Raw genomic sequence first — 24,921 nt, forward strand, 5'->3', positions numbered from 1 at the left:
TTTTTGTCACGTGAACACAGAATTGACATATTTCAATGCTGTGTACACGAATATCATACCTGGAGTGACTATAACTGTTTATTTATAGATCAGACAGCTGTGACACAATTTCAAAGAAGTGTTTTGTGCTAGAATCTCTTTTAGCTCTGTTTGAGGTCTCTACCAACTGCTGAGGGAGGCATGTGCTCTTCAGCAGCTCAATGCTTCACCATGTCCACCAGCTAACTGTTGTTTAGTGCTGAGCAGGAAGCGTACCGAGGATTTTTAGAACAGACATCACAGAAGCGGTTGTCCGCTGCGACTGAAAATGACTGAGTTGACTACAGCTGACAAACGTTGTTTGCTGGACCGCTAATCAATGAGCTGAGCCTCACTGTAAAGCTCCATCAAGCAGAAGGGATGTGGGTAAAATGTTTTTTTTAAGCTGTTATTATAAAAACATCAATAAGAACTGCTTTGTTGTCTGTTTTTCACAATGCTTGCCAACATGTTTATAATTTCTGGTTCTGGTTGCAGTTGACTGATTGAAATCCTTTTAGTTGTTGAGCCAACAGATGTTTTTTTGTGTGTTGCAGCCTTTGTCTCAAGTGTCTGTGATGAACATTGTTGATGACCAAGCCGAGGCTCTGGCCCCAGGCCCCTGTATGGGCTGCAGCCTCAGCAGCAAGAACAACGCCATCCCCAGACACACCTCTCATGCAGACGTGAACCTCCACATTTCAGTTCAAGTTGGAAATTTTACACTCCACAAGTGCTAAAGAAAAAACGTACATGTTTCTGTCTTAATGTGGTATGTTGTGTTGCTTCTTACAGTGGTGGTGGAGAAGAGTATCTTCACTTTTCAAAAGTACGAACTGAACATAAAGACACACATGAGCCCTCCATCAGTTCAGGGACACGTCTGAAGCTGGAAGCCTCAAAAACTGGACATTGCAAGCGGAATAGGCTGAGAAGCATTAAAAACTACTGTGTACAATGATTGATTGTAGCTGTAGAGTTAAAGATCACTTCAGATAGAAATTAATAAAATGCCACACAAACAGATGTGAAGTTTTGTATTTGAAGTCATGGTTAATAAGAAAAGGTAAATATTAACATACATCTCTTAATTTAATGTCAGAAGTCTAAGAAAATAAAATAAGGATTAATGCAGGAGTAAATGCAAATCACTGTCTGTGACTTGACCCTCCCTTATTGTCCAATCAAGTGTCGTGGCCACATGGGAGAGCTCAATATGTTCTCTCAAGAGGATGAGAGCAGATGTACGCTCTGTTCTCCAACACGTCCCTGGCGATCTTCTTGATGTTGGCATCGTTGTTCTCGGGAGAGTCTAGAACAAATTGAGATATTAATTACAAGCTGCTTTTTCCTTTGTTAAACACAAAATACAACATTCTCATTTTTCTGGACAATGTCACAACATAACTTTCATACAGGTCATTAAAAAACAATGCACACAGTGTGACAATGAAAAGCAGCGGGGGCTTTTTGAGTGTTGGTATGTGGGGTTCGGTGGGGAAATTCCGCAACACATGCAAGTCTTTTCTACAGAAACGCAGTAAAAAGAAAAAAGCATGGGGCTGTTCTCAATTACCATTTAGTGTTGTACTTACGCTTTTGCAACTGAGTCATCATGTAATTGTTCTTGAAGAAAGCGTCGCTGCAGAAAGTGTTTGTGAGCAACACCTAGAAAAATGAAGAACACAGGCGTTCATCAAAGCCTGCAGACAAAAAGCTCGGCGGAGAAACGACAGAACGAAATGACAACAAAATATCAAGCAGCCAGTTCAAAGGATTAACTGCAACCAAATGTGAAGAAAGACGATTGTAAACATTTGTTGCAGCCTCTATTTTTATCTGCAAATACACCCCGACACAGTAATTGGAAACATTACGCACAATTTCATCAATAAAACGTGTTTTATAAAAAAAACATCAGCAATTTCACCATTGAAGTAAATCAACTTCAACAAGTACAGAAAAGAGTTTTGTCGTGACAGTGGAACTAAACCAGATTAACTAATTGACTGAAGACTTGGTTTTGATTTCGTCTTTCTTTGTGAACCTGAGGCCAAACAATTCAGTCCTAAAAAAAGTACACGATTAGATGTCTCAGTGTGTGTGTGTGTGTGTGTGTGTGTGTGTGTCCTCGGTTATAATATATAAGTGGACTTATTGTTGAGCAGTGGAAAGAAAACTCGTGCAGAGCTGCACATGTGAAACACACGTGTCGCTGGAGTGGATGAGAAAAAGCCTCCAGTTACTTATTTAATGTGTCTCTGTAGAGGATTTGTTTTGTTCTACATCACTGTTTCTGATTACACACACATGCACGCACACATGCACTTACACAAATACACACACAGATACAGTTTGTGTTTACAATCCTGTGTCCCTCTCCACCTATTCCACTCTACTTTCTCCCATGAAAATGGAGCAGCACAGGTTACAGCTCTGTAAAATTATTCAAGTTACCAATGGATCAAAGAACATGCAGACAACAGCTCAACAGCCAAAAAGAAGAAAAGGAAACAGAATAGCAGCGACACACTGTGATAAGCTGCTGCTTTAATCTCTTTCTGCAGACGGCAGCTTCCTGCACTAAATGAAAACAGCCTCATCTAATTAATAACAATGTGCTTTTTATTAAGATATTTACACTGATGATAATGAAGACCTGACCTACTTACTGAATCATTACGTTGTCATCGAATACAGTGAACTTAAACACATGAGCAGCAAAGTGTGACTCTTCAGAAAGTGTTTCATCAAACAACATTACACTAAAACTTGACTTCAAGCCCCAAATTACATTTAAATTCACTATATAATCCTTAATAAATAGTTGATAACCAACTATAATGTAGCTCTAAAGTACGGGGTCATATAAGTAAAAAGTAATAATTTATTCATCAACTCCTCCTGTGTTGGAGTTAGGCAAATAGTAGTTATGGTAACATGAAGGGAAGAGTATGTGTGTGTGTTTAATTTAAAGTAGTAGTAACTATGATAAAGGTTAAAGTCTCAAGTATATCAATGTAAGTCAATGTACTGTTTTCTGAAGTCATGGAGACACAACTGTGTGTGGTGTGTGTGTGCGGTGTGTGCGGTGTGTGTGTGTGTGTGTGTGTGTGTGTGTGTGTGTGTACCGTACACACCTCGTGATCATGATTCCTGAGGCCGATGCTGACGGAGCGGCTGGCTCTGGACAGGACAGCTGTCATGGCGTAGAGGTTGATCAGAACATCTGCTACTCTCTTCAGGATGAGCTGTTCGTCCACTATGGTCTGACAACATCAGTGATTAAAGGACAGAGTCACTCTGATCATCAATCATTTCCATCTTCAGCCATGATTAGAGTTGCTTCATTGTGAGTGTTAGGTGGTTTATTGTACATTCATTTGTAATTTATCAGGTAATGTAATACTTTTTCCTGTAAACCTCAAGCCAGAAAAAAGAGAATAGTCATCTGAAGTCAAATTTGTTCCTGGCTGATCTGCATAGGTTACATAAAGATGTTGAGCTGTAGACGGAACACACGCTCACTGGTGCTTAGAAGACACTTTAGATTTCGCTCTTGAGTGAATAACTTCCTGAGTGAATAACTTCCTGTGTTTAGAGATTCTTTGACCTGATAAAAACACCAGGATTACATCTGGGTTAATATGTTTAACCTATGTGGTCTAGTTCAAGGGAATTTGATTCTCTTAGTTTAAATCTTCAAAAAAAGATAAAGAACTAAACAGACATCTGGGTGTGAGGCATCTGAATAGACAAAGATGACCCACATTTATTATAGCACACAGTACACCTTCACTAACCATTCACATTGCTATGTATGGTAAGTGAAGAAAAATGTCATTTTATAATGACTTATATAATAACTGGCCTTCATTCATTCATATTCATATCTTCATTCATTGATGTAGTTTATTCCTGCACCTCTGATGACAAGGGCCTGTTAAAATAATGAACATTTAATTATCGATCAAAAATAAAATTTGCATAACATTCAGACAGCACCACAAAATGGTGAACTCACTTTATATAGACACAGCCTCAGTCTCTCTTCATAATTTAAGTCATAAAAGATTCTAACCCGAAAACCATTCTAAAAATATCTTCCCCTGGTCTCAGCTGTAACGGCTAAAGAGAAAAAACCAGTAAAAAACTATTAAATTTATAATCTATGATTTCCTTTGCTTTGAGTATTATATATACTTCATATACTGAAGACTACAGTGTGATTAAAAGCCCACTGAGGACACTGTGCTGGAACAAAATGGAGTCAAGTGAAACAGGAAGTGGGGATTGGGAAAGCTGAGCTGTTTCCAAGAGGTTTACAGCTTCTTTGGGGAAAGCCATGATTACAAAAGCACAGTCACATAGAGAAGTTTTCTCAGAGGAAAATGGAGGAGAGTCTGGAGCAGCTGTCCTACGGATGAACATCTCAAACACTGACTGGAAGATATGAACACATCTCTAATGACATAACGAATCAACGCGTGCATTCAGCCGTTTGAGACAAATGGAAAATGTATCCAAAGGAATTGGAAACATCGGTGCAGAAAAGACCCACAGCTGTGAGTCTTTTTTATTTTCCAGAATATATAATAAATGTAATGTTACCTTTCCGTATCTGTAAAGCAGGCTCTCCACTGTCGATCCAAAGAGGCTGACATTCTGCTCCAGCTTCTTGGCACTTTCCTGCAAACAGAAAACTGCTGAGCCTCTCCAGAATAACCAACACGTCTGTAAGTGTTCAGACAAAGTTCTTACTGCCATGCTGGGATGCACCACGCCGTCTTTGCCCGTCAGGCCAAGGTCCACTGAGCCTCCAAACGAGCTCCTCAGTTTCTTGCCTACCATCCCCAAAGCCAGACCGATGTTCCCTTTCTTCATCTCCCTGGAAGCAGAGCAGAGCACAGACTGAGGGATTGGAGCAAACGTCTGATGTCAACATCAAGGAGTCAGTGTATGATCATATAAAGAGACAGAAGGACTGTGGCCGGGTTTCAGAGATGGTTACAACAGACTACATGCCAAGAACCTTAAAAACTTGTGTGTGAGTGTAACAAAGAGAACCTGGAGCAGATTTTAAGGCACCAGCAAACTTCTCTGAGTTACTGCACCGATTTTGAAAGCTTCCTCAATTTATGTTTAGTGGCTAAAACGTTAGCGTATTTCATAATGTCAATATTAAATGAATATCTCTCCCAGCTTCAGGCTGTACAACCTTCATATTCTTACTTGATTTTCCCAGTCACAACTTTGCCAGCATACTGCATCCCAGTGAGAGCGATGTACATCCTCAGGATTTCATTGGTGCCCTGAAAAACACACAACACAATCAACACACTCAGCACACCTCCTATTTATCATAGTAAACCACCACCACACACACACCACACTACGATTTCATACTGAGAAGAGTCCCTCGTTTTCCTTTCAATAAAAACGTCAAATGCTCTTAACATGTAAATCTCATTTGGATACGCAGAGATAGACTGTTTCAATGAGAAACTGCAGCTCTGTTTATCCATGTATAAAAGAGAGCTTTGCCCTCCACGATAAAAGAAAACCTAAACTGTACATTTAATCCATGTGATTTGATATTAAGTCAAAGCCGCCACCTAGTGGCCACTTACAGAATGATTCTCTGAACAAACCAAATATAGTTCAGTCCTAATTCCCATCCACCTAACTAATTGCTGACCAATCGGAAAGTGTGGAAAAAAATCTGAACATTATCAAAATCATTTATTCAGAAAATGGTCCAAATGTTGTTTGGGAAGTTTTCTTCTTTAACAACTTCCATAAAAAACAAAGGACATGATCTTCTGTCTCTCTAAAGATCTGGTTTTATTGGCTGAAGAATTACCAGCGTACCTCAAAGATAGGCAGGATGCGACAGTCCCTGACGTAGCGCTCATAGGGGTAATTCTTCGTGTAACCCAGACCTCCGAGGACCTGAAGAGCTTCGCTGACACAAATCCAGCCTCCCTCTGAGCTGAACACCTGAACAGGAGATACAGAAAACACATCATAATCCATGACGGTTTTTTTTATTCTGAATATATGTACAAATCTTAATGAGAGAGATTTCTAACCTTGACCATGGCTGCCTCTATAGAACAGTCTGGAAGTCCTGGCCTGTCCATCATCCCTGCTGTCAGGTACGCCATGCTCTCCATCACAAAGGCACTGAGAGCCATCATAGCAAACTTCTCCTGCAGTAACAAACGCACACTCATTCACTTCTGAGCAGACTGAGAGGTGAAGGTTGTTCACTTGATTCCTGTGGGAGGAAGGTCGACTGTACCTGAATCATACCGAACTCACTCAGGCTTTTGTTAAACTGCTTCCTGGTTGCCGCGTACTCAGAGCTCAGTTCTACAGAGAGTCAGACGTAGACGATGTCAAACTTGAGACATTTTACCAAACACACACACACACACAAGCTCTTATTCAATCCTCTTGTACAGGGGCTTTTACCTATGAGCTTTTTAATCATCCCAGCTGAAGAACTTCCCATACTGAACCTCCCTGAGTTCAGGATGTTCATGGCAATCTGTCCAACACAAAGCAAACGCTCACATCACCTGACAGATATACGCTCATGTACAACAGTTTGTGTTAAGCAGCAAGAAGCTCACCTTGAATCCACCTCCTATTTCTCCTATTACATTCTCTACTGGCACTGGGACGTTGTCATAGGACACTTCACACGCTGGACAAGAAAAAACAAAGCACAAAATATGTGAAAGTAGGAAATGCACTGTAATTATCAGAGTGGATTAAGAGACAAATATGCTCTTTTTTATTATTTCAGGAAATACATTTAAGCCGATGAATAGAGCCAGTACTTGCAATGACGTTATTATGCCAGCGGATGACACGGTACTGTGTCTAGTTGGAAAAAGTGCTTGTGACGCCAAACTGCTGAGCTTAGGTAGGGCTGCATGCCTGGGATCTGTCAATGGTCTGGATATGAGAGTGAGCATGCTGCTTGTGTGGTTGTTTTTTTAGCGTCAGAAGATGGCACCATAATATATAATAAAACAAAATTCAAGGGGAAAAAAACTGCAAGTAATACAATTACAAATCTTATAAGTCACCTGTAATGACGTCATAACAGAAAAGCTGTATGGAAGGAATGCCATCATCTGAGCCCTTCTTAAATTTCTATGAAGTTTGTTTTTTAATACAAAAATGTGAGATTATCTATCATTGGTATCAGAATCGTTTACGAGAGGCAGGGAATATTGGTTATCGCCCTGTCGGTTAAAGATAATCCATATTGTTAATCCCTCAGTGAAAGTTGTCATTCTTCCATGCGAACTTGAGGAGAACTCACTGTTGGAGCCTCTGATGCCCAGTTTGTCCTCAGGCTTGCCGCTGGTGATCCCCCCAAAAGCTCTCTCCACGATAAATGCAGAAATCTTATCTTTCTTCACGCCGTCTACTGTCACCTCCGTCCTGGCAAACACCGTCATGATATCTGCCATCCCTCCGTTTGAAATCCAGATCTGAGAACACGGATGAAAAGACAGAGTTTAATGACGGAGGAACAGTGTGGGAGGATTCTACGTCGATTAGATTAGATTAGAATGATATTTTACTTTAGAGCCGCTGATCAGGTAATGTTTCCCGTCTTCTGACAGGGTGGCTCGGGTCTGAATGGAGGCTGCATCACTTCCACTGAAATGAAGATAAGAGTGTAAGTGGATTTAATGATGAGACACAAAGCACAGATCCTATCACAAATTACCGTGATGGTTGAAAGGCGTCATTTTAATTCTTAAAAGTGAAAAAATACTGTTATTTACTTTTGCCAGGTATAGTGATAAGAAAAGGTTTTAATATTTTCATGTTTTATTACTTTGAATGTATATGAATGCGGCTTTGTTGACTCAGAACAGAAAAAGATCATTTCAACTAATTCATGTTTCTTTTTAAATCACAGATATAATTACCTGGGTCTATGGCATCCTGGCATTTACAAAAGTAGGATGAAGCCATATATTGAAAACATATCACTTGTAACCTTTAATAACATTCTTTTCTTTCAACAATAGAAAAAGAGACTATATTTCACTTTCATAAGTACCTTTACAAAGTGAAATCTAAAATAAAAAACACAAAAGACAGAAAATATAGAAATGATGTATTAATTAGTGAGCGGAGCAGCTAACCCAGTAATTAAGTTTAGTTGCAGCCCTTTACAATGGAGCAATACGTTAAATAAGGGAAATGTGGCCCATTTATGTTGTTACTGGAGTTTCATGTCTCATGATTGTGGGGAAGGTTGATAAATCGTTTATTTGATGACCAAACTTTCCACAGTTGTTATTTCTCATTATAAAGTTTTATTCTGCTCTCTCCATGGAAATGATCTATTACAAAGACTGACAATCATGACTGAAGAACATATTATCAACAGTAAAAATCTGTACAAGATATCAACTTTATTATTCATCAAATAATCAAATGAATTATAGGATATTATGAGTGGATGTCAGAAAATATATCATTCTTTAAATGTGTGAATATTTCTCCGTGTGGCCTGATATATTTTCTCTGTTTATAATGTCTTGCTTCACCTGCAACCGCAGTAACTTCTCACAGACTGAAACCTACTGAACCCTCATTAGTTATAATGGGAAATGTTCAGACTCCACAGGGCATTCACCACTACACGAGGCTCGAAGCATAACTGTGTCTGCAGAGGGACATCGTAAACAAGCTGTATGTGAGCTGTCAGTGTCTTTACCTCCCAGGCTCTGTCAGACAGAAAGCTGCGATCTGTTCTCCAGTGGCCAGTGTGGGTAAATACTTCTGCTTCTGGGCTTCGCTCCCTGCGATCAGGATCCCCTGAATCACACAGAGCAGTCACAGACCTCATGTGATGTTTCAAACTTTATGATAGATTGACCAAACACGTAAAGTAAGATGATGAGCCACAAGTTTCTTAAAACTCTTTTATTTTTACCTTCAGGCCGATGGCTTGATGTGCAGCCAGTGTTACAGCAATGGAGCCGTCTAATGAGGTGATCTCTGCCAGTCGGGCGTACATGGTGTTGGACAGTCCGAGACCCCCTGGGAGGAAGACAAGAGACGCTGCCTTCAGTCTGAGTTATGACATGACAGCAGGACTGTTTTTCTAATATTACGTGTGTGTAATATAGAAAGATTTGAAATAAGAGGAAACAGCTAATCTGGCTCTGTTGTCTCATCTAACTTCCTGCAAGAAAGCACACAAACACGTTTTCTATAATGTTGATGTTTTCCTCCAAAAGCAAAAAAAAAAGCAGTCCTGATATTCACATTGCTGCACGCTGATGCACACATGTCAGAGTGTAACAGAAACACTGGCTGTGTGGAGTAAAACACAAAGGCCACAAAACAAAGAACACACTTTGACTATGAATTGTCTGTAGTATTGTGAAGAGACACAGTTTATAGTAAGTGGGCCAACCAACACAAACATTGACACAGTTATTTAATTACATTATTCATACCGAGGAGATCTGCCAGGAGGAATTAGACAAACCGCCCAAATCCATGTGTGCAAAGCTTGTACAAACTCTGAGCTGTAATTGCTTCCAAATGGGCTTCAACAAAGAACTGAAGGCCTGGACACTTTTTACAGATGAACCGTTTCAGGTTTGGATTTGAAGTACAATTGCAAAAATCTCAATTTGTCATTATGGGTTATTGAGGACAGAATGATGGACAGATTAATTTAATCCATTTCAAATAAAACTACATGTGTCTGAATGCTTTCTGAATTCACTGCAATGGTGTGTTACTTTTTCAGACACACACTGCACTTCTGATCATTTCAAGAATTGTATGGGCTGTATGTGAGAGCGCAAGTATTCGAGTGAGAGGCTCCGGAGTTTCTCAGGAGTTTCTCTGGCCAGTCTCCTCATGGAGAATGTCCGAATGAGCTCATGTGAGAATACAGAAGATCATCTGCTGGATTCACCGAGGGTAAATGTGTGTGTGTGTGTGTGTGTGTGTGTGTGTTGATGATGTTTCTATCAAATGAAAGATGCAAAACTAAAAAAACTAAATGAATACATATATCCCAGGGATGAAGACGCGGTGCCACACATGTAGAAGACACAGACAAAGACGTCTATTTGTTCGAGGTTTCTTCCGGTTAATTTCTCTCCAGTCACCAAAGAGTTTTCATATTGTGGGAACTGCTGGTTTCTCTATGATTTTTCAGGTATGGACCTCACTATTTAAAATGCCTTGAGATAATGTAAGACAGGATTGGGCAAATGCAATTGAATTTAATTAAACTAATGACACAATTGATACTACATTAACATTAGGCTTACATTTCTCCATGTAAGGAGAGATAAAGAAAACAAAGAAATGCCTGCCATGTTTAATAAATGACCTTCTCCTACCAACACTGTCGTTTTCCACAGCTGATTGCTGTGGATTGGACTGAACTACAGATGTTTTCTAGAAACAGATTCTCGCATTAATATATGATTCAGCGGTTGAGATATTCCTCAGGTTTTAATGGTAAAACATGAATTATTAAACGATTGGTCAAACTGGTGGATCTGGATTCAGGTCACAGTCGTCTCACCGTACTCCTCAGGAATCATGATTCCAAACAGTCCAAGCTCCTTCAGCCCATCCAACGTCTCCTGAGGGATTTTAGCTTCTTGGTCGATCTTAGCTGAGTCGACTTAAACCACAAAAGACAAGTCTGTCAGATAACAGCTCATGTGTAAAAACATTTGCAGTTTTTATTTGAACTCTTCTCCCACCTTGCTCGCTGAAGAACCTCTCCACCGGTGCAACGAGCTGGTTGATCTCCTCCAGTTCTTCATTTCCAATCTCGGGGTAAGGGAAGACCTCGGCCTGGGGGAGGAGCAGACTGTTTTAGAAAATATACTAACAGCATCAAACAGAAAAAACAAGTAGAGATACGTTTCTACTTCTGAGGTCAGACGCTACGACTGCAGAATTAATAATGATAATGATAGCTTGAATTGAGCTCCTTTCAAGAGACCCAAGGACGCTTAGCTCGGGCATGGAGGGATTTATAGGTGAGAAGGAGGAGATTGTGCTTGATGTGGGCCTTGATCAGGAGCCAGTGGAGGTGAATGTAATTTACATAACACTTTTTAAAAACAGAGTATGCAATGTGCTTTGACAACAAAGCAAGAAAAGACATTTAAAACTTGAACACGTAAAAGCAGTAAAATTACAATAGAAAAAAGTAAAAGAAAAGGTAAAAAGAAAATGATAAAATCCCAGTATCACATGAAAGCAAGTCTATAAAGTGGGTTTTAAGAAGTGAGTTAAAAGAAGTCACTGACTACGATATGTTGAGTTCAATATGATAATGTATGTTGTGATTTTGTGCAAATAATATTTTATTAAAGTGAATTGAATTAAGGAGGATGAGGGGGTTGTTTCAGCTGGTGAAGAATAAAATATAAATACGAATAAATAATCATTATATAGAGGAATGGTATGTTTTCATTATATATATATGTACATAAAGCAAAGCAAACTGCTTGATATGAAATGATCTGAATGTTCATTACTAAGAGCAGCGTGGTCCTAAATAAAGACAAGGACTTTGCTCTGGAGAGATTTCAATAGTTGTCGTGGGGACATGGGATGAGGTCATGTTCCTCTGTGCACCAATCAGGACTCAGCAAGTTGTTGGTTGACGTTTCCAGTCAAACCTGATGGAGGAGACTGGTCTCATGTAAAACACACGAGAAACGGTCTCACAGCTCGTGTCTCTAAGTTTGGTGCCATGTTTCCAGGAGCTCTACATCATGCTAAATGATCTGCATTCACTTCTAGTCCTGATAGTAGAGTTTGTATTTGTTCTCCTTCAGATGAAACATGTAGACATACATATATATATATATATATATATCTCAGTATCCTTTTGGAATCAAGACGTTTACTGTTACTATTTTGTGAAAAGCTCCAAATTGGCAAAAAGTACTTATAAAAGTTGGAACAATAAAACTAATACTAGGATAAAAACACACAATAGACTAAAATAGACAACATAAATAATATAAGATGATAACTAATAAGTGGACATGTCAGTTCAGCAGTGTTTCCTGTGGTGTCACCTCAGGGGTCAGGTGGGGACACAGTCCTTGTTTCTGTTTGCCAGTCTTTGGTTTCAAACTACCAACCTGCACCGTGTGAACTGAATGTTGGTGAGAGCTCTCTTACCTTGTTCACCTGACCCAGGAACAGATCTTTAGCATAAGACAGTTTCCTGCTGTGAGTCCGGATCAACCTCTGCTGCTCCACACGCAGCACCGCCTTCCCGGCATGCCTCACGTTACCGGCGAGCAGCCGCCTGCCGATATGAAGCGATTTGGACAGAACGATGTTTGCACTCATGTTTCTTCAGAGACTCTACAGATCCAGCTCCGAGGAAGCATCACACACCAGCCCGGGCAGGAACCTTTCACCCATTTCTGTCGCGTACTGATGACGCCAGAAGAGTGTTAGATAACACGTTCAATGACCCTCGTAAACGGCGGTATTGTGTGTAAAGACTATGAGCAGCTTTTTATGAGACGTCAGTGACAACATGAGGATGAATAAGTAACAACAGTGACAAAGATGTTCATGAACCAAAGATAATCCATCTTAATGTTGAAGTAAACTAATCCTTCCCTGCACAATGTGAATCTTTGGGATGTTTTTATTCTTGCAGTAATTTCATCTAAAGAGAGAATGTTTACCCAACAATTCAAACTATGTTAATGCAATACAAATATTACTATATCTAACTAAAACAAAAAATAGATATAAAGTGCATGACCCGGGAGTCCTAAGTAGTCAGTTAAGTTTGTGATTCCCGACAGTGCATGAACGCTTCATCACAATGCTGCTGGAACACCAGTTGGTGGCGCAATGTTCAAAGGAACTGGAACAGGGAATAACTGATATTAGATAACAAATCAATAAAAACCGTATCAAATCTTCTGCCCTTCAGTTTATAGGAACATATTTTCATTGTCAGTGTGAGCTATTGTTTAGGTTTCCTTAAATTTACTATTTCTGAATCTCTTTAATATATATTATATATATTTCGGGTCATGTGGCCATAAACTAACAAAATATAAATTCTCAAGATATCTCAAGATTAAAAAGTAAAATGCATGCACGCATTTATTATTATTGTTATTATAATATCTGTTATTATTATTATTATTAGAACATTTAGTTATTAATTATATCAGATTTGGATCATGTTAATAGCTCGGCACTATATGCATCATATGTGGACAGTGCATGTCTCTCACACAGTATCCACTGTTCCACGATGCACCCCCACTCTTTGCTGGCAGAGGAAATGAAGCCCCTTGGTGGCCCAGCCCAGCTGCACGGTGACGTCGTCCTGCTGACAATGATGATGTGGCCCTCAGAGCTGTGATCTATTTTTAGCCCCAGCCTCAAGGGCCAGATAGACAAGCAGGGCAAACTGTCAGTCAGACCACCTGCCACAGTCAGGCCGCCAGCCACGCGTGCTGCTTGTGCAAGACTGAGTGTTCTGCTGTTTTAACCTTCATCAGCAGAGACAGCTTCTGTTTAGGTTGATACAAACACCTGACTGCAGCTACAGAGGACTTCTGTACTGTTGTCTGAGTAAAACACAAGCAAGTCTGCGTCACTTGGAGCTTTGGCTGATGATGTCATCAGGTTTATCTCAGCTGGAGCCAAGGCAGACAAATGACAGACAGCCTCTGTTACTAAGTGTGTGTAGGTTTCTAATGTGTGCACGTTTACCAAGTAGGCAGTGTCTAATAAAAGATGGGGCTGACTGTATAATGGAAAAGCTCCAGCCGGACGTAAGAACTAAGCTTCTATTCTGCAATCACACAAACATTTCACATCACATTGGTTTTAGTTTTGAGCAGTAACTACATAGATTCTGCGATCTTCACTATAATGGGAGATAAAATTCATGAAATGATTGATTGAAAAAAAGATAATAGACAAAGTGTGAAAGACTTAGTTTTGGTGGCTTTACGGGATGTGGTTGCATAGGATCTTGACCTCCTGACATTAATATCTTTAAAATCTTGGCTCAAGGGTTAATTGTTACAATGTTTTAGCAGATGATGGAAAAATCTTGTGATTTTGAGAATAATGTCATAATATTATGAGATTCAAGTTGTAATTTTATAAGAAAACATTCATAGTATTACAAGAATAAACATATTTTCAGTAATAACCACCAAGGGGAAGCCATGCTTGCAAAAGTTCCACTGCTTCTGTATCCAAAATCTTCAATATCAAACGACAACCAATGATGGCCTCACTATCCACTACTACCAATTATTTCATCTGCCACAAAAGAGGCAATATCCTCCATGTCTGTGTGACTCATTTCAAAGTCCTTAATAACATGGTGCTGCCAAAAGTTTCATTAATTATTTAAACATGAAATCTTCACTAAAGTAAATGTAATAAAAATGCTCCACATTCCTCATTTTAACACAGGCAACAGGCTAATGTTCAGATACTCCCCCTGTAAAATGACACAGCCTAAAAACTTCAATCTCTAACATTGTGACGTTTTTCTTATACTATGACTTAATTGTCATGAAATTTTAATTTTTTTTCTTGAAATTTCAGAATTGTTTTCTCCCTTTAAATGGCCTTAATATTCAGTTGTAAAATTGTTGACACAGTGATTTGTTGAAGAAATATTTGAACCACTTTTGGGTATAAGAGCATTGCTGCCACTCTGGGGGCCAGTAGAAGAAAGGCCCAGTGTGGCCTGAGGAGTCCAGCAGTGCATTTAGGAGGAACCCCACCTTCAGAAAGTGGGATTACTGGATTTATCCACTCATTCAATTGAGACCAGGAAACCAAAAAGAAAGGACGCCCAGACGCAGCTCAGGTTTTACAGTATATCATTTTATTTCGCGTTCTCAACATCGTCACAGTACTAGTTTTACATCAACAGGGTTTTGTCTACTTAGAAACAGAATGCATAATAAAATAAGAGCACTCCTCCCTTCCCTTTGACTTGAAAAGTGGGCTGTGAGCGTGAGACAACAGGGGCATCCCAGGGAATAAGTGAGAAGCGGCGTTTAACTGTGTAACAGTTGGCTGTTCATCTCTAGATCCTATGATAATTCAGTCCTGTCGGAGGCAGAGAGAAGCAGTTTGATGATTATGTAAATATCAGAGGGGAGCAGGAATGCACCTTCAATGTAACTGCAGACATTGAGTAGTAGTAGTAATAATAATATTAATAATAATGATAATAATTTACAGACTATTTACATATGGTTTCTCATTCTTTACTTCCCCCCCCACTTTTAAAATGTTCCCTCCCTGTCAAACCCTCTTTACTTCTTCTAGTTACATTAGATTTCCCAACATGGATTTTGTTATTTACACTCGGCAGCAGCAGCGTACTGCCACGTCTTTATACTGTACAGTGGAAACAGAGGTGAGATGCATGCCGGGGTAGAATGACACGTCTTGCGATGAAAAGACACACTAGCAGGCCAGAGCTCATCTAAATGTAAACAAGCATCCGTCAGAGAAATCAAAACTACACGTTGAAAGTTCAGGGTCTAGTCGAGCCGGCTGCCGGAGAGAACAACAATACAAAAGAAAAGAAGAGTAAAGAAATAAAATGGTAGGCATCAATGGCATGCAACAAAGCACCTCACACAGACTCTGGACAGGTGTGACAACAGACATCAGTTTTCCAAAGGAACTGAAGGGTTGTTACTGAGAACACTTTGATTAGACGTCATCTGGAGAACTAGAGCTTTCTTCTTGGCTCATGTCGGCTCCATTATTACTCAAACACTAGATAATCAGATGCTGCAGAATTAGTCGAATGAAGCATTGGGGTTGGTCGATTAAATTTGGTTCTCAATTTATTTGGATTAGAACTGATTCAAAAGGTTACGACCATGTAACACTGGCACTCTCCTGACTGCATTGAATTAAAATCTGTGTCAAAGGGTATATTTGATACATCGGGGTCAAATATTAGATTCTACATCACTCACATGAAGTACTGCAAAACAAAAATTTGATTGTGAGAAATATTCTGAAAATGGTACCACTTTCTAATAAGACACCATTTATAAAGGATATATAGGCTGTAACCAATGATTTCTTTGATGGCAACTACATGCAAATGCTTTATAGTTCAATAATACACCAGGATATGAATCAGTTTTATCCAAGGTTTTCAGAAGTGGAACTCCACTCAGATCCTCAAGCGTCCCATCATGTGCTCGGTTGAGTTAGTAGAGGAACGCCTTAACACCAGCCAGTGTCAGTAAATCGATTACTGTGAGATTTGCAGGAAACCCTGCCCTTCATGACACATTCTTTAATTGTCTTTGCAAACTCTTTAGCTTTTCATCAAGACTGTGGACACTAAAAGCTGCCCTATGGAGTTTTCATTTAAATAAGCAATCAATATTAATGTCAACAAACAGTGCACATCTTTAGGTATATTCTCCATTGTGCATTGTTTAAATCAAGCTTTGCTGAACATTGCTCCACAGCGCTACTAGTGGTCAAAAACTCCAGACGACACCTTTAACTGCAGGAAAACTGCTGAACATCCCTATCTAAAATCTCATATCATATGTCTTCAACTGTAGAGTTGATGGATTATTTTAAGTTAACATTTATAATTGTAGATGACTTACTCACATTTGTTGAAGGATAAACAACAGCTCAGGGAATTTCTTTTTATAACTTGGGGACAAAAAGGTGTTTTTGTGAAGGGCTCATTGTAAATGAATGAAGCAGCAGTAAAAGGCTGATTAACTACGAACAACGTTGACAGTGAAATAACATAACTGATTAATTCGATTAGTTACAACTTTTAAACTGATAGTAAAGGGTTATTAGAAGGTGGTACCTTGGAAAGCTTGGGGACAGCTGTGGGCCTCTTAAAGAACGCAGATCTCCTGGGTGTCACTTGACAACAGTCATGTGAGCGCCATTGACAGAGACAGATGATAAATATAAAGATAAGAGAGTTCATTTCCTTACACTCTGCTGTCGGTCAATCATCTCTCTGATTTCCAGATGTCACCACACCCGCTATATGAAGAACGATCGAGCTCTGACTACTGTTGTACATTAAGATCCACGAAATGACTCTTTGTGGATTAGGAACTGGTACAGGCTCAGTTTTCCTCCATGAGGAACACAAATACGACTTCTGTTGACTGTAATCAAATAACTATTCTACCATTCAATTTTCACAACTGTCAACTCTGATATAGTTTGGGAATACACAACAGTCAGAAATTTGCCTCAAAAATACATTGTTACATGCAGTTACTTTGTTTGACATTCTTTTTCCGTGTGGAGGGTCCAGTCCTTTCAGATCAGAGTGGAGACTGCGCTGATACATAGAGGGAGAAATGACAAAGGACTGTGGGGGTAAAAAGACTAAACTAACAGAACTAAACAAAACGGAACAACCACAAGATTGCAATTGCTCAGAGACAAAAAAGTAAATACATATTGCACAAGTTAAAAAACCCATCTCATAGTCTTTAAGCAGATACAGACTAACTTCTGCCATTGATATCAACTAAGTAAAACAAGTGCGGTCTGTGTCACAACAGAAAATATGCTCTACCACACCGGCCCTCTGCCTCCACCCTGCACACACACAACAGATACTGTGCACAGGAAGCCTGGGAGGTACGACCAGCCATCCCATAATATGTCGGAAACATGATTGATATAAAACTGCCATTTGCGGTGAGTGAAGCGTAAGAGAGCTGCCGCCATCACAGAGTGATAATTATTGATTTCTGTGGCAACCCGCGTGGCATGGAGGAAAAGTCAGATGGAGGGAGTAAACAGCGCTGCACGCTGCGCTCGCTGCTCAGGAGAAGCACAGTGGAACTAAAGACGGACAGGGTACACTCAGCCAGCTGAGAGCTTCCACATCAGGAGAGACACTTGGACAGTCATGTTGCTGTTTCCCTGCTACACAGACTGCAAAAACCTCCTCCTGCAGAGCAGACTTGAAGAATCCTACCAGGTTGCGGTAGAACATAAAATATAGAGCATTTCGTATTTTTATATCGGACTCTTAAAAAATAGTTAAAAAAATAAAATGGCGGCGCACAAGCAGCCGGTAATGGAGGTCGGACATTCAGGTGGATCTGTTTGCTCAGCAGCTCGCTGTGGCTTCCTGTTTCCAGAGCGGGAAACACGACTCCAATAAACCAATGAAGTGCATGGATGGGGATGAGACTGTACGCGGGCTGGTGAGCGCTGGCCGTCAACAGTCCCGACAGAGTTCTAACTCAAAGGCAACCATTTCCACTAGTGTTCCAGAGGTGGATTACTGAATTACCTAACTGATTGATTTCAGAAGTGTGAAGCTACGCCACCTATGTGCGAGTGTAATACTGAGAATTTTTCATTGATGCCATTTGTTCCGTAATAATAATTATAATCACAGCTGATATTATTATTTTACAAAATACTATGCACAATATACATAAAGCGATTTTTGTGACTAAATTAGTAAATGCTTCAATAATTGGCACATTTATCACTGCTAACAGAGATATCACAGTGCACTGTGAGCTACCGCTACATTAAATACTCGTACAGCTACTGCTGAGGCTGACCCTCTGTCTGTCCGTCTGTGTTCAGCCAAACCACCCTGACACGAGAGATAAAATCACTTTGTAGACGATATTTACTTCTTGTGTAAAATACAAGTGAGATATTTGATCATGTTCTGAGATTAACTGTGGAGGAGGAAATGGAGTTGTGGTCTTTGTGCATGCTCTTGCGTTGTTGTCTGCTGCTGTCGAAGCAGACAGACGTGATTTATGACCTGAAATGAAATGGAAGGAACGAGAGAAAATCTAAAGTGATGAATAAACTGTCCCAGTGATGAGCGTTACGAAAAAATACTGAAGGAGACGCAGGATGTTGTCTGGCTTTACATCCCAGACCAGTGATGCACAGTGAGAACCGTCTCATCAGCCGAGAGCCTTGGAGGAAAAATCAAAGTTCAGTCCACCCCCTGCGCCCTACACCACTGTACTGATGCCGCTGTGCTTGGGCTTGGTGCTGGTTGAGGCCTGGGAGGGTGGTGGTGGCGGGCCGTGATGGTGGGGGCCGTGAGCAGGGTGGGTGGAGTGCGCTGGGTGGCTCCCGTGGCCGTGCTGCGCGTGAGGCGGATACGACGGCTGCTGGCCGTGAGACGGGGCCGGGTGGAACTGGTGCGGAGGGTGCTGCAAGTGGGCTGGCGGGTGGTAGTGGTGGTGGTGATGGTAAGGGGGGGGGTTCTGGGTAATGTGGCAGAATTGGGCGTGGTGTGGGTGCAATGGGCCCGGCGTGTCGGCCTCGACCCGGGCCGTGTGGTGCAGGTTGGTGGGGTGCGGGGTGTGGGATATGAGGGTGGGGTGCAGGGGCTGAGGGGTGGGGCTGGGTGACTTCACGCGCCTGGTGCCAAACAAAGATCCAAGCAGAGACGAGGAGTTGGGCAGCGACTGGCCGCTGTGGCGGGACGGGCAGTCTCGGCTAGAGGGGGCTCTCCGCCGCATGTGAGGGCTGCTAATGATGGACCCCTGGAAGAGAGACGACAGTCAGAACACAACACACACAGCTGAGCGTCTACTTTTCCTATCCAGTGGGAAACAGCAGAAAAAAGTCAAAGCTAATTGACAAGAGACATATTTGTGGAAATGGTTTGGCTTGTGCAGTGTGCACAGCCTCGCCAATTTCTTCATGGAGCAGAACTAACTGCACAACCAGCTACAGCTGATCTCAAATCTCATCTGACTGCTTATGTTGCCTCGTGGAAAAGTCTCCATTTCTTTTTTCGGTTCAGTGCCTTTGTTTGTCTCTCCATGCTAACGTCTCACGGTCAGCTGTCTCTAAAGGGTTGGTGGAGGCTCATGTTGCTGAGCTTGTGAGAATCAGATCGATCCGTCTGTCATGAAGGGACTAACAGCTTCCCTCTCTCTCTGCTGATACTCCTGCTGCTATTGTATCTGGTTTCATGTTTACAGCTCCCTATTTCACTGTTTCCAGTACGCATGCATTTGTATGCATTACCTTTTTCATCTGACAAGCTCAGGTTCAATGTAAGTGCACGACTAACTTAACTGATATGCTTTGACGTTTCTAAATTACAGCTCAGCAGGACAAATAAAAAACACTTCATAATTTTTAAAGACTCTAAGAATAGGAACAGAAAAACATTATAAACGCTGAACAATCAAAACAAAGGTTTATGCTAAATAAAGGAAGCACATACATCATAGCCATGCGTCACATGCAAACTGAGAGTTTCATGGATGAGTTATGATGTGATCACCAGTTTCCATCAGTTATTATTAATTATGTTTGACTACACTGATGGAGCAGCCTGGTCCTTGTAGTGATTCATAGATGAAGTTCTGAGTAATGTATTATTATTATTATTATTATTATATAACTAGACTGCTTTGCGGTAGGGAGGGAGGTTTCAGTTATATACTCTGGCTTGAGTTGTACTCTAATATTTTGAAGACCACAATACCCTAAAAGATGACAGTATAGTCACATCTTCATCTTCATGTAACTTTTCATTGTTCTTGTAGTTGGGAAATGTACTAGTGGTGCAGCCTGATCAGTGAGAGCTAAAAGGCTGAAGGAGAAACCCGAAACAATAAGGAGAGCAGGTTATTAATCTCTACACCCTGCATGGGTACTGATGGCAAAAACAATGAGTCACTTTATAAACACTGAATACTGATTACTGAATACTGAAGCAAATGATACTGGGACCAGGGCCTTTACAAGCACACTACTTCAGAGTTTTCGAGCCCCAAAAACTTTTGGAAATGCTTTATTCTCTGATTTAGTTTAAAAACTTTAGTTAAGATGGTGCCCCCCCCGACAATCTGCTTCCTGTTTACACCGCCATGCAAATGACCATTGAACATGAGTCTAGATTGTTTTCTACAGTTTTAAAATGGAAATATATTAGTAGCCCTAAATCACTTCCAGCATGATAACTGGCTAACAGCTCAATAAAACTAGTTTGAAGGATTTCTCAGTAACCTACAGTGCCCATCTCTGTCAGAAAATTAACATTAGAAAATGTTAAAAAATTAAAACTATTAAAAGATTAAAAATATATTAAATATTTATTTTCTGGCTGACTACCACAGAGTAAAATGTATGTATTGCAGTGTACAATCCCAAGGGATCGACTCACACATTTTTAGTATTTGTCTTTTATGGGATTTGCTGACAGTAATACAAAAATAGAGAAATGACAGCCTTGACATTTACGTTCCTGAACAATGACAACAGCTTCAGATTTCAACACGCACTTAACAACTGAAGAATTTAAGCTTGTGCCAAATTACAACCAACTACGCTAACTGGCCCTGGTCACACAGTGTCTGACCTGCATGCTTGGGTTCTTTCATTGCTATTTGCTGGTGGCTAAGTGTGTCAGGGAGAATGGAGGAACTTGTTGTGAGGGTCAGGGGTCAATAAAAGGTAGCAGGTTAAGTCAATCATGTCAAACTGTGAGCATGCAGTAGCTGGACAAAGCCCAGCCAGGTTTACTTTACTGAGTGAACAGAAAAAGGACAAAATGGCTGAAAATCGAACCCAGTGAATATGAGAGGATGACTTAAATGTGAGAGTTGAACTTCAACACAGAGCAGCTATAATGTGAGTCTGGACTGTTATTAGTCGTCACATGCTGTGTACATGAAGGGTTATAACGTATCAGCCATAGTGGATCATTCCCGTTCAGCCCGGTGCATGCATAATGTCCAAGGTGCTCACGACAAAAACACCACCAAAGCAGGAAAGAAAAACTTAATAATACAAAGAAACAATAATACAGAGACTTGTGTGTTCAGAACGAACAACATAAAGTCAGAGGACAGCTCCACATCAGTTGCATCCTACTTACTTCCATATTGCTGTCTAGTGATCCTGCACTGCTGCGTCTCCCACGCTTGCCTGCCCAGAACATGTGACATGACACATTAGACACGCCTGGTTAACACGCAACACGTTCACATATCCCTTTGTCAAGTAAAGCAGGGTGCTAAACCTTCAGGTGACACACAACTACCAGCAGGCTGTCACTATAAGGACTAAAGGAAAGGGAAGAAGCCAGACACTACCACAGCTCCACAACAAGGTCAGCATCAGGGATAACTAGAGCCCAATTATTTCTCTAGTTTCTTCCAGACAGGCACTGAACTCCGGATAATCCCTGAACATTTTCCAGTGGGGCTGTAAGTGAGAGGCGCCAGACTTTCTCTGGAGTTTCTCCTGCCAGCCTTCAAGTAAAACATGAACACAGCAGGAGATTCTGTGCAGGATTCACTGCAAGCAAGTGGGTGGGCTGATGATGATCATGCGACAGATGCAAAACTGACAAAAAATCCCCACAAAGAATTTAAATAACTTGGAATGAAAACTAGAGGACACTGACAACGAGGTCAAGAGAGCTTTATGTGATAAGGACCAACGGCAGCGGTGATCTGCTGTCGATAAAAACATGGGATCTCTACATAGTTACTCTACCTGTTGCACCTCCCCTCACATGAATGCTCTGGAGATGTCTGCGTTGTTGTGAATGTGTCTGAGCAAAGAATCTCCTGCTGTGTTATTCATGTGCGAAAGACAAACTCTGGAGAGAGTATGAACCCAATTCTCCAGACATTCTCCAGAGTTTAAGCCTGAAAATGGCTTGCGAAGCAGCAACTTGAGCTGCAGCTGGCAGGAGACCATGCAGGAGACTTGCAATGTCACTGCATTAAAGGGAAACCAGCAATTAAGTATGTAAGACTAAAGAAAGAATGGTAAAAATTAAAGCATTGGATGGTGAGGTATCCTAAATATTAGTATGAATCTCAGTCCAATAAAATTAAATCCTACTTTTCCCATAATGCAACAAAAGCCTCATTTGTTTTCTTTTGTGACAATAAGAAAATGACCTTGTCTTTCAAAGTCCATGTCTCCGGTTTCTAAAGTGACATTACCCAGACACCATCGCTATGACATCAAGGTTTTCTTTAACTTGACAGATCTAATCCAGAGCCACAGAAGACAGTCTTCCAGGCTGGGCAGTTCTCCACACGATTAGTTAACTCCCTCAGAGGATGCTGTATTCATGCCAGTCACCTTTTCACACCGAAGTCAACTGTAAACCTCATGAAGTCAATTTCAGGGAAGTGGTGTGATCCTTGAACAACTCTCAAAAATCCAGCGCTGAAACAGGCCGCCACTAAAATGTGCTTTGTCTAATTCAAGAAGCATCAAAAGCACTGATTGAAACCAAACAGCTCATGTTTCTTCACTAGTCTGAGCTAAATGTTGAGGTCACTGAGTGTGTTTGTGCAGCACAGCTCTGCACTGTAGAGGCAGCGTACCACACCCCGTCTGAATCAACCACACAACATTAATTCCTCTTACTGCTAAGACGCTCAAATTGATCACAGTGACCTACATAGCACTGGCTCCCCTTCCACTGGTGACGCAGGATTATTAGTTGATAGCCTCAAGTAAATTACACCTTGGTCCATTACTGTCAGTTGTGGCTGACGCCACCAAATCGAAACCGTTCAGGAGTCCCGCTTCTTCCAAGTTTCCAAAAGGAGAGAGAATATAACTACGCCAGCACTCAGCTCGGGTATACACTTGACTTTGTCTAGCAGAGGGACGGGACAGCTAGGGTTACCATGGCATTTTATGATTTTACCTGCATCCGAGAGGTCACGCAGGGAGCTGCTGAGGGCGCTCCTCTTCAAGCCTTCACCGATGGCGTAGCTGTCGTCGAGGCTCACTCGACTCAGGTTGCCGTTTCCTGTTTCCTTCTTTAACCCCGAACTCTGGGACATGCTGGGCCTCACCACACCCTTCTGTTTTTCTAGTTCAGCTGTAAAGAGGAAACATATGCTAAATTGACACTGTGTCCACTCACAATATTTGTATCAAGGTGAATGTGTCAGATTGTATTAAAAAAATCCAAATATCAGCATTAAAGAGGAAAAAGTTTGCTCACATTCTATCCGATACTTCTCCATCTCTTGGACTTCAGCAATCGATTCTCGCAAATCATCGGTAAACTTTTTGCGGTCCTGAGGATTGGGTGCGTTGAAGTTGATAAGGACTTTGATGTCAGCTCCGGGAATGGCCGAGGTCAGGCGAACTCCATTAGGATAATCTAAAGAGTGACAATATCAACACTTTAACACCTGCCCATACAAAATACACAGACCACCAAGTAAGTCTGAAGATTTTTACCTTCAGTTGTTTGTTTTTCTTTCAGAGACATTATCCCATCAACAGCTGGGGTAAAAGGGAATTTAACTGATTTTAGAAATAGGTTTAGCTTTTTGTTGGGTAATTTTGCTTAAAACAAACCAACCAACCCACTAACATACCAACAGACCGGAGTGGAAACAAAGCCTCTTCGACAGAGGTAATAAATGGTTGTGATTGACAGATTAGGATCTGTCTGAAGGTGAGGGGAGCCAGACTAATGTGTGAGATTGAATGAACATGAACTGAATTGTCTGATTTGGAGGATGAGTGTAAGTAATCTTCCAGCAATGTTAATATGAATGAATGAAATTGAATAATGTCCCATTTGTAGAATTCATTGCATGTTGCCTGTTTCTATGCCAGCAAGCTTTTTGCCATGTGTTTGAATGTGGTCATTTGAAACAACCCAGACTAGTTTATCTGAAGCAAACTGAAGCTTCCAAAAACATCTCTGTGGCACTTACACTGATTCTCAAAGAGCAGCACCTGCATGCCATAAAGTGAGAAAGACTGTCGAAAGCTGTACGTCACTGAGTTCTTCTTCTTCTGGAAAATTTTAGTCACCTGTGAAAAAAGCATAGCATA

At 40.9% G+C, this 24,921-nt stretch overlaps 2 protein-coding genes across 8 annotated transcripts in view; both read right to left on the reverse strand.

The window, feature by feature from the left end:
- Nucleotides 1-1,040: 1,040 nt before the first annotated feature.
- acad9 (acyl-CoA dehydrogenase family, member 9) lies at nt 1,041-12,512 on the reverse strand. The gene is made up of 18 exons (XM_020087143.2): nt 12,238-12,512; nt 10,797-10,890; nt 10,613-10,714; nt 8,993-9,099; nt 8,774-8,874; nt 7,623-7,701; nt 7,358-7,529; nt 6,657-6,730; nt 6,496-6,571; nt 6,323-6,393; nt 6,111-6,230; nt 5,890-6,018; nt 5,251-5,330; nt 4,780-4,906; nt 4,630-4,707; nt 3,159-3,287; nt 1,614-1,686; nt 1,041-1,330 (listed from the first exon to the last, which is right to left on the reverse strand). Exons 1-18 carry the CDS (start codon nt 12,409-12,411, stop codon nt 1,230-1,232), a joined length of 1,887 nt encoding a protein of 628 aa, XP_019942702.2. The 5' UTR covers nt 12,412-12,512; the 3' UTR covers nt 1,041-1,229.
- A 2,410-nt stretch (nt 12,513-14,922) lies between these two features.
- The window catches only part of iqsec1b (IQ motif and Sec7 domain ArfGEF 1b), a 192,399-nt gene continuing 182,400 nt past the window's right edge, over nt 14,923-24,921 (reverse strand). For all 7 annotated transcript variants that reach the window (XM_069513451.1, XM_069513460.1, XM_069513470.1 and 4 more), the window contains 5 exons: nt 24,801-24,900; nt 24,074-24,235; nt 23,771-23,947; nt 21,971-22,020; nt 14,923-19,619 (listed from right to left, as the gene is read on the reverse strand). In XM_069513451.1, coding sequence (XP_069369552.1) covers nt 19,080-19,619; nt 21,971-22,020; nt 23,771-23,947; nt 24,074-24,235; nt 24,801-24,900 — 1,029 coding nt within the window. In that variant the 3' untranslated portion in view covers nt 14,923-19,079. The remainder of the gene's footprint in view (nt 19,620-21,970; nt 22,021-23,770; nt 23,948-24,073; nt 24,236-24,800; nt 24,901-24,921) is intronic.

Source organism: Paralichthys olivaceus, chromosome 2 (assembly GCF_024713975.1).
Source record: "Paralichthys olivaceus isolate ysfri-2021 chromosome 2, ASM2471397v2, whole genome shotgun sequence".
NCBI classification, from domain to species: Eukaryota; Metazoa; Chordata; class Actinopteri; order Pleuronectiformes; family Paralichthyidae; genus Paralichthys; species Paralichthys olivaceus.

Coding starts and splice junctions, on each gene's coding strand:
- acad9 (XM_020087143.2), bottom strand. CDS start 12,411: ATGAGTGCAAACATCGTTCTGTCCAAATCGCTTCATATCGGCAGGCGG. Junction 10,891..12,237: donor TCCTGGGTCAGGTGAACAAG/GTAAGAGAGCTC, acceptor CTCCTCCCCCAG/GCCGAGGTCTTCCCTTACCC. Junction 1,687..3,158: donor TCAGGAATCATGATCACGAG/GTGTGTACGGTA, acceptor TCATTTTTCTAG/GTGTTGCTCACAAACACTTT.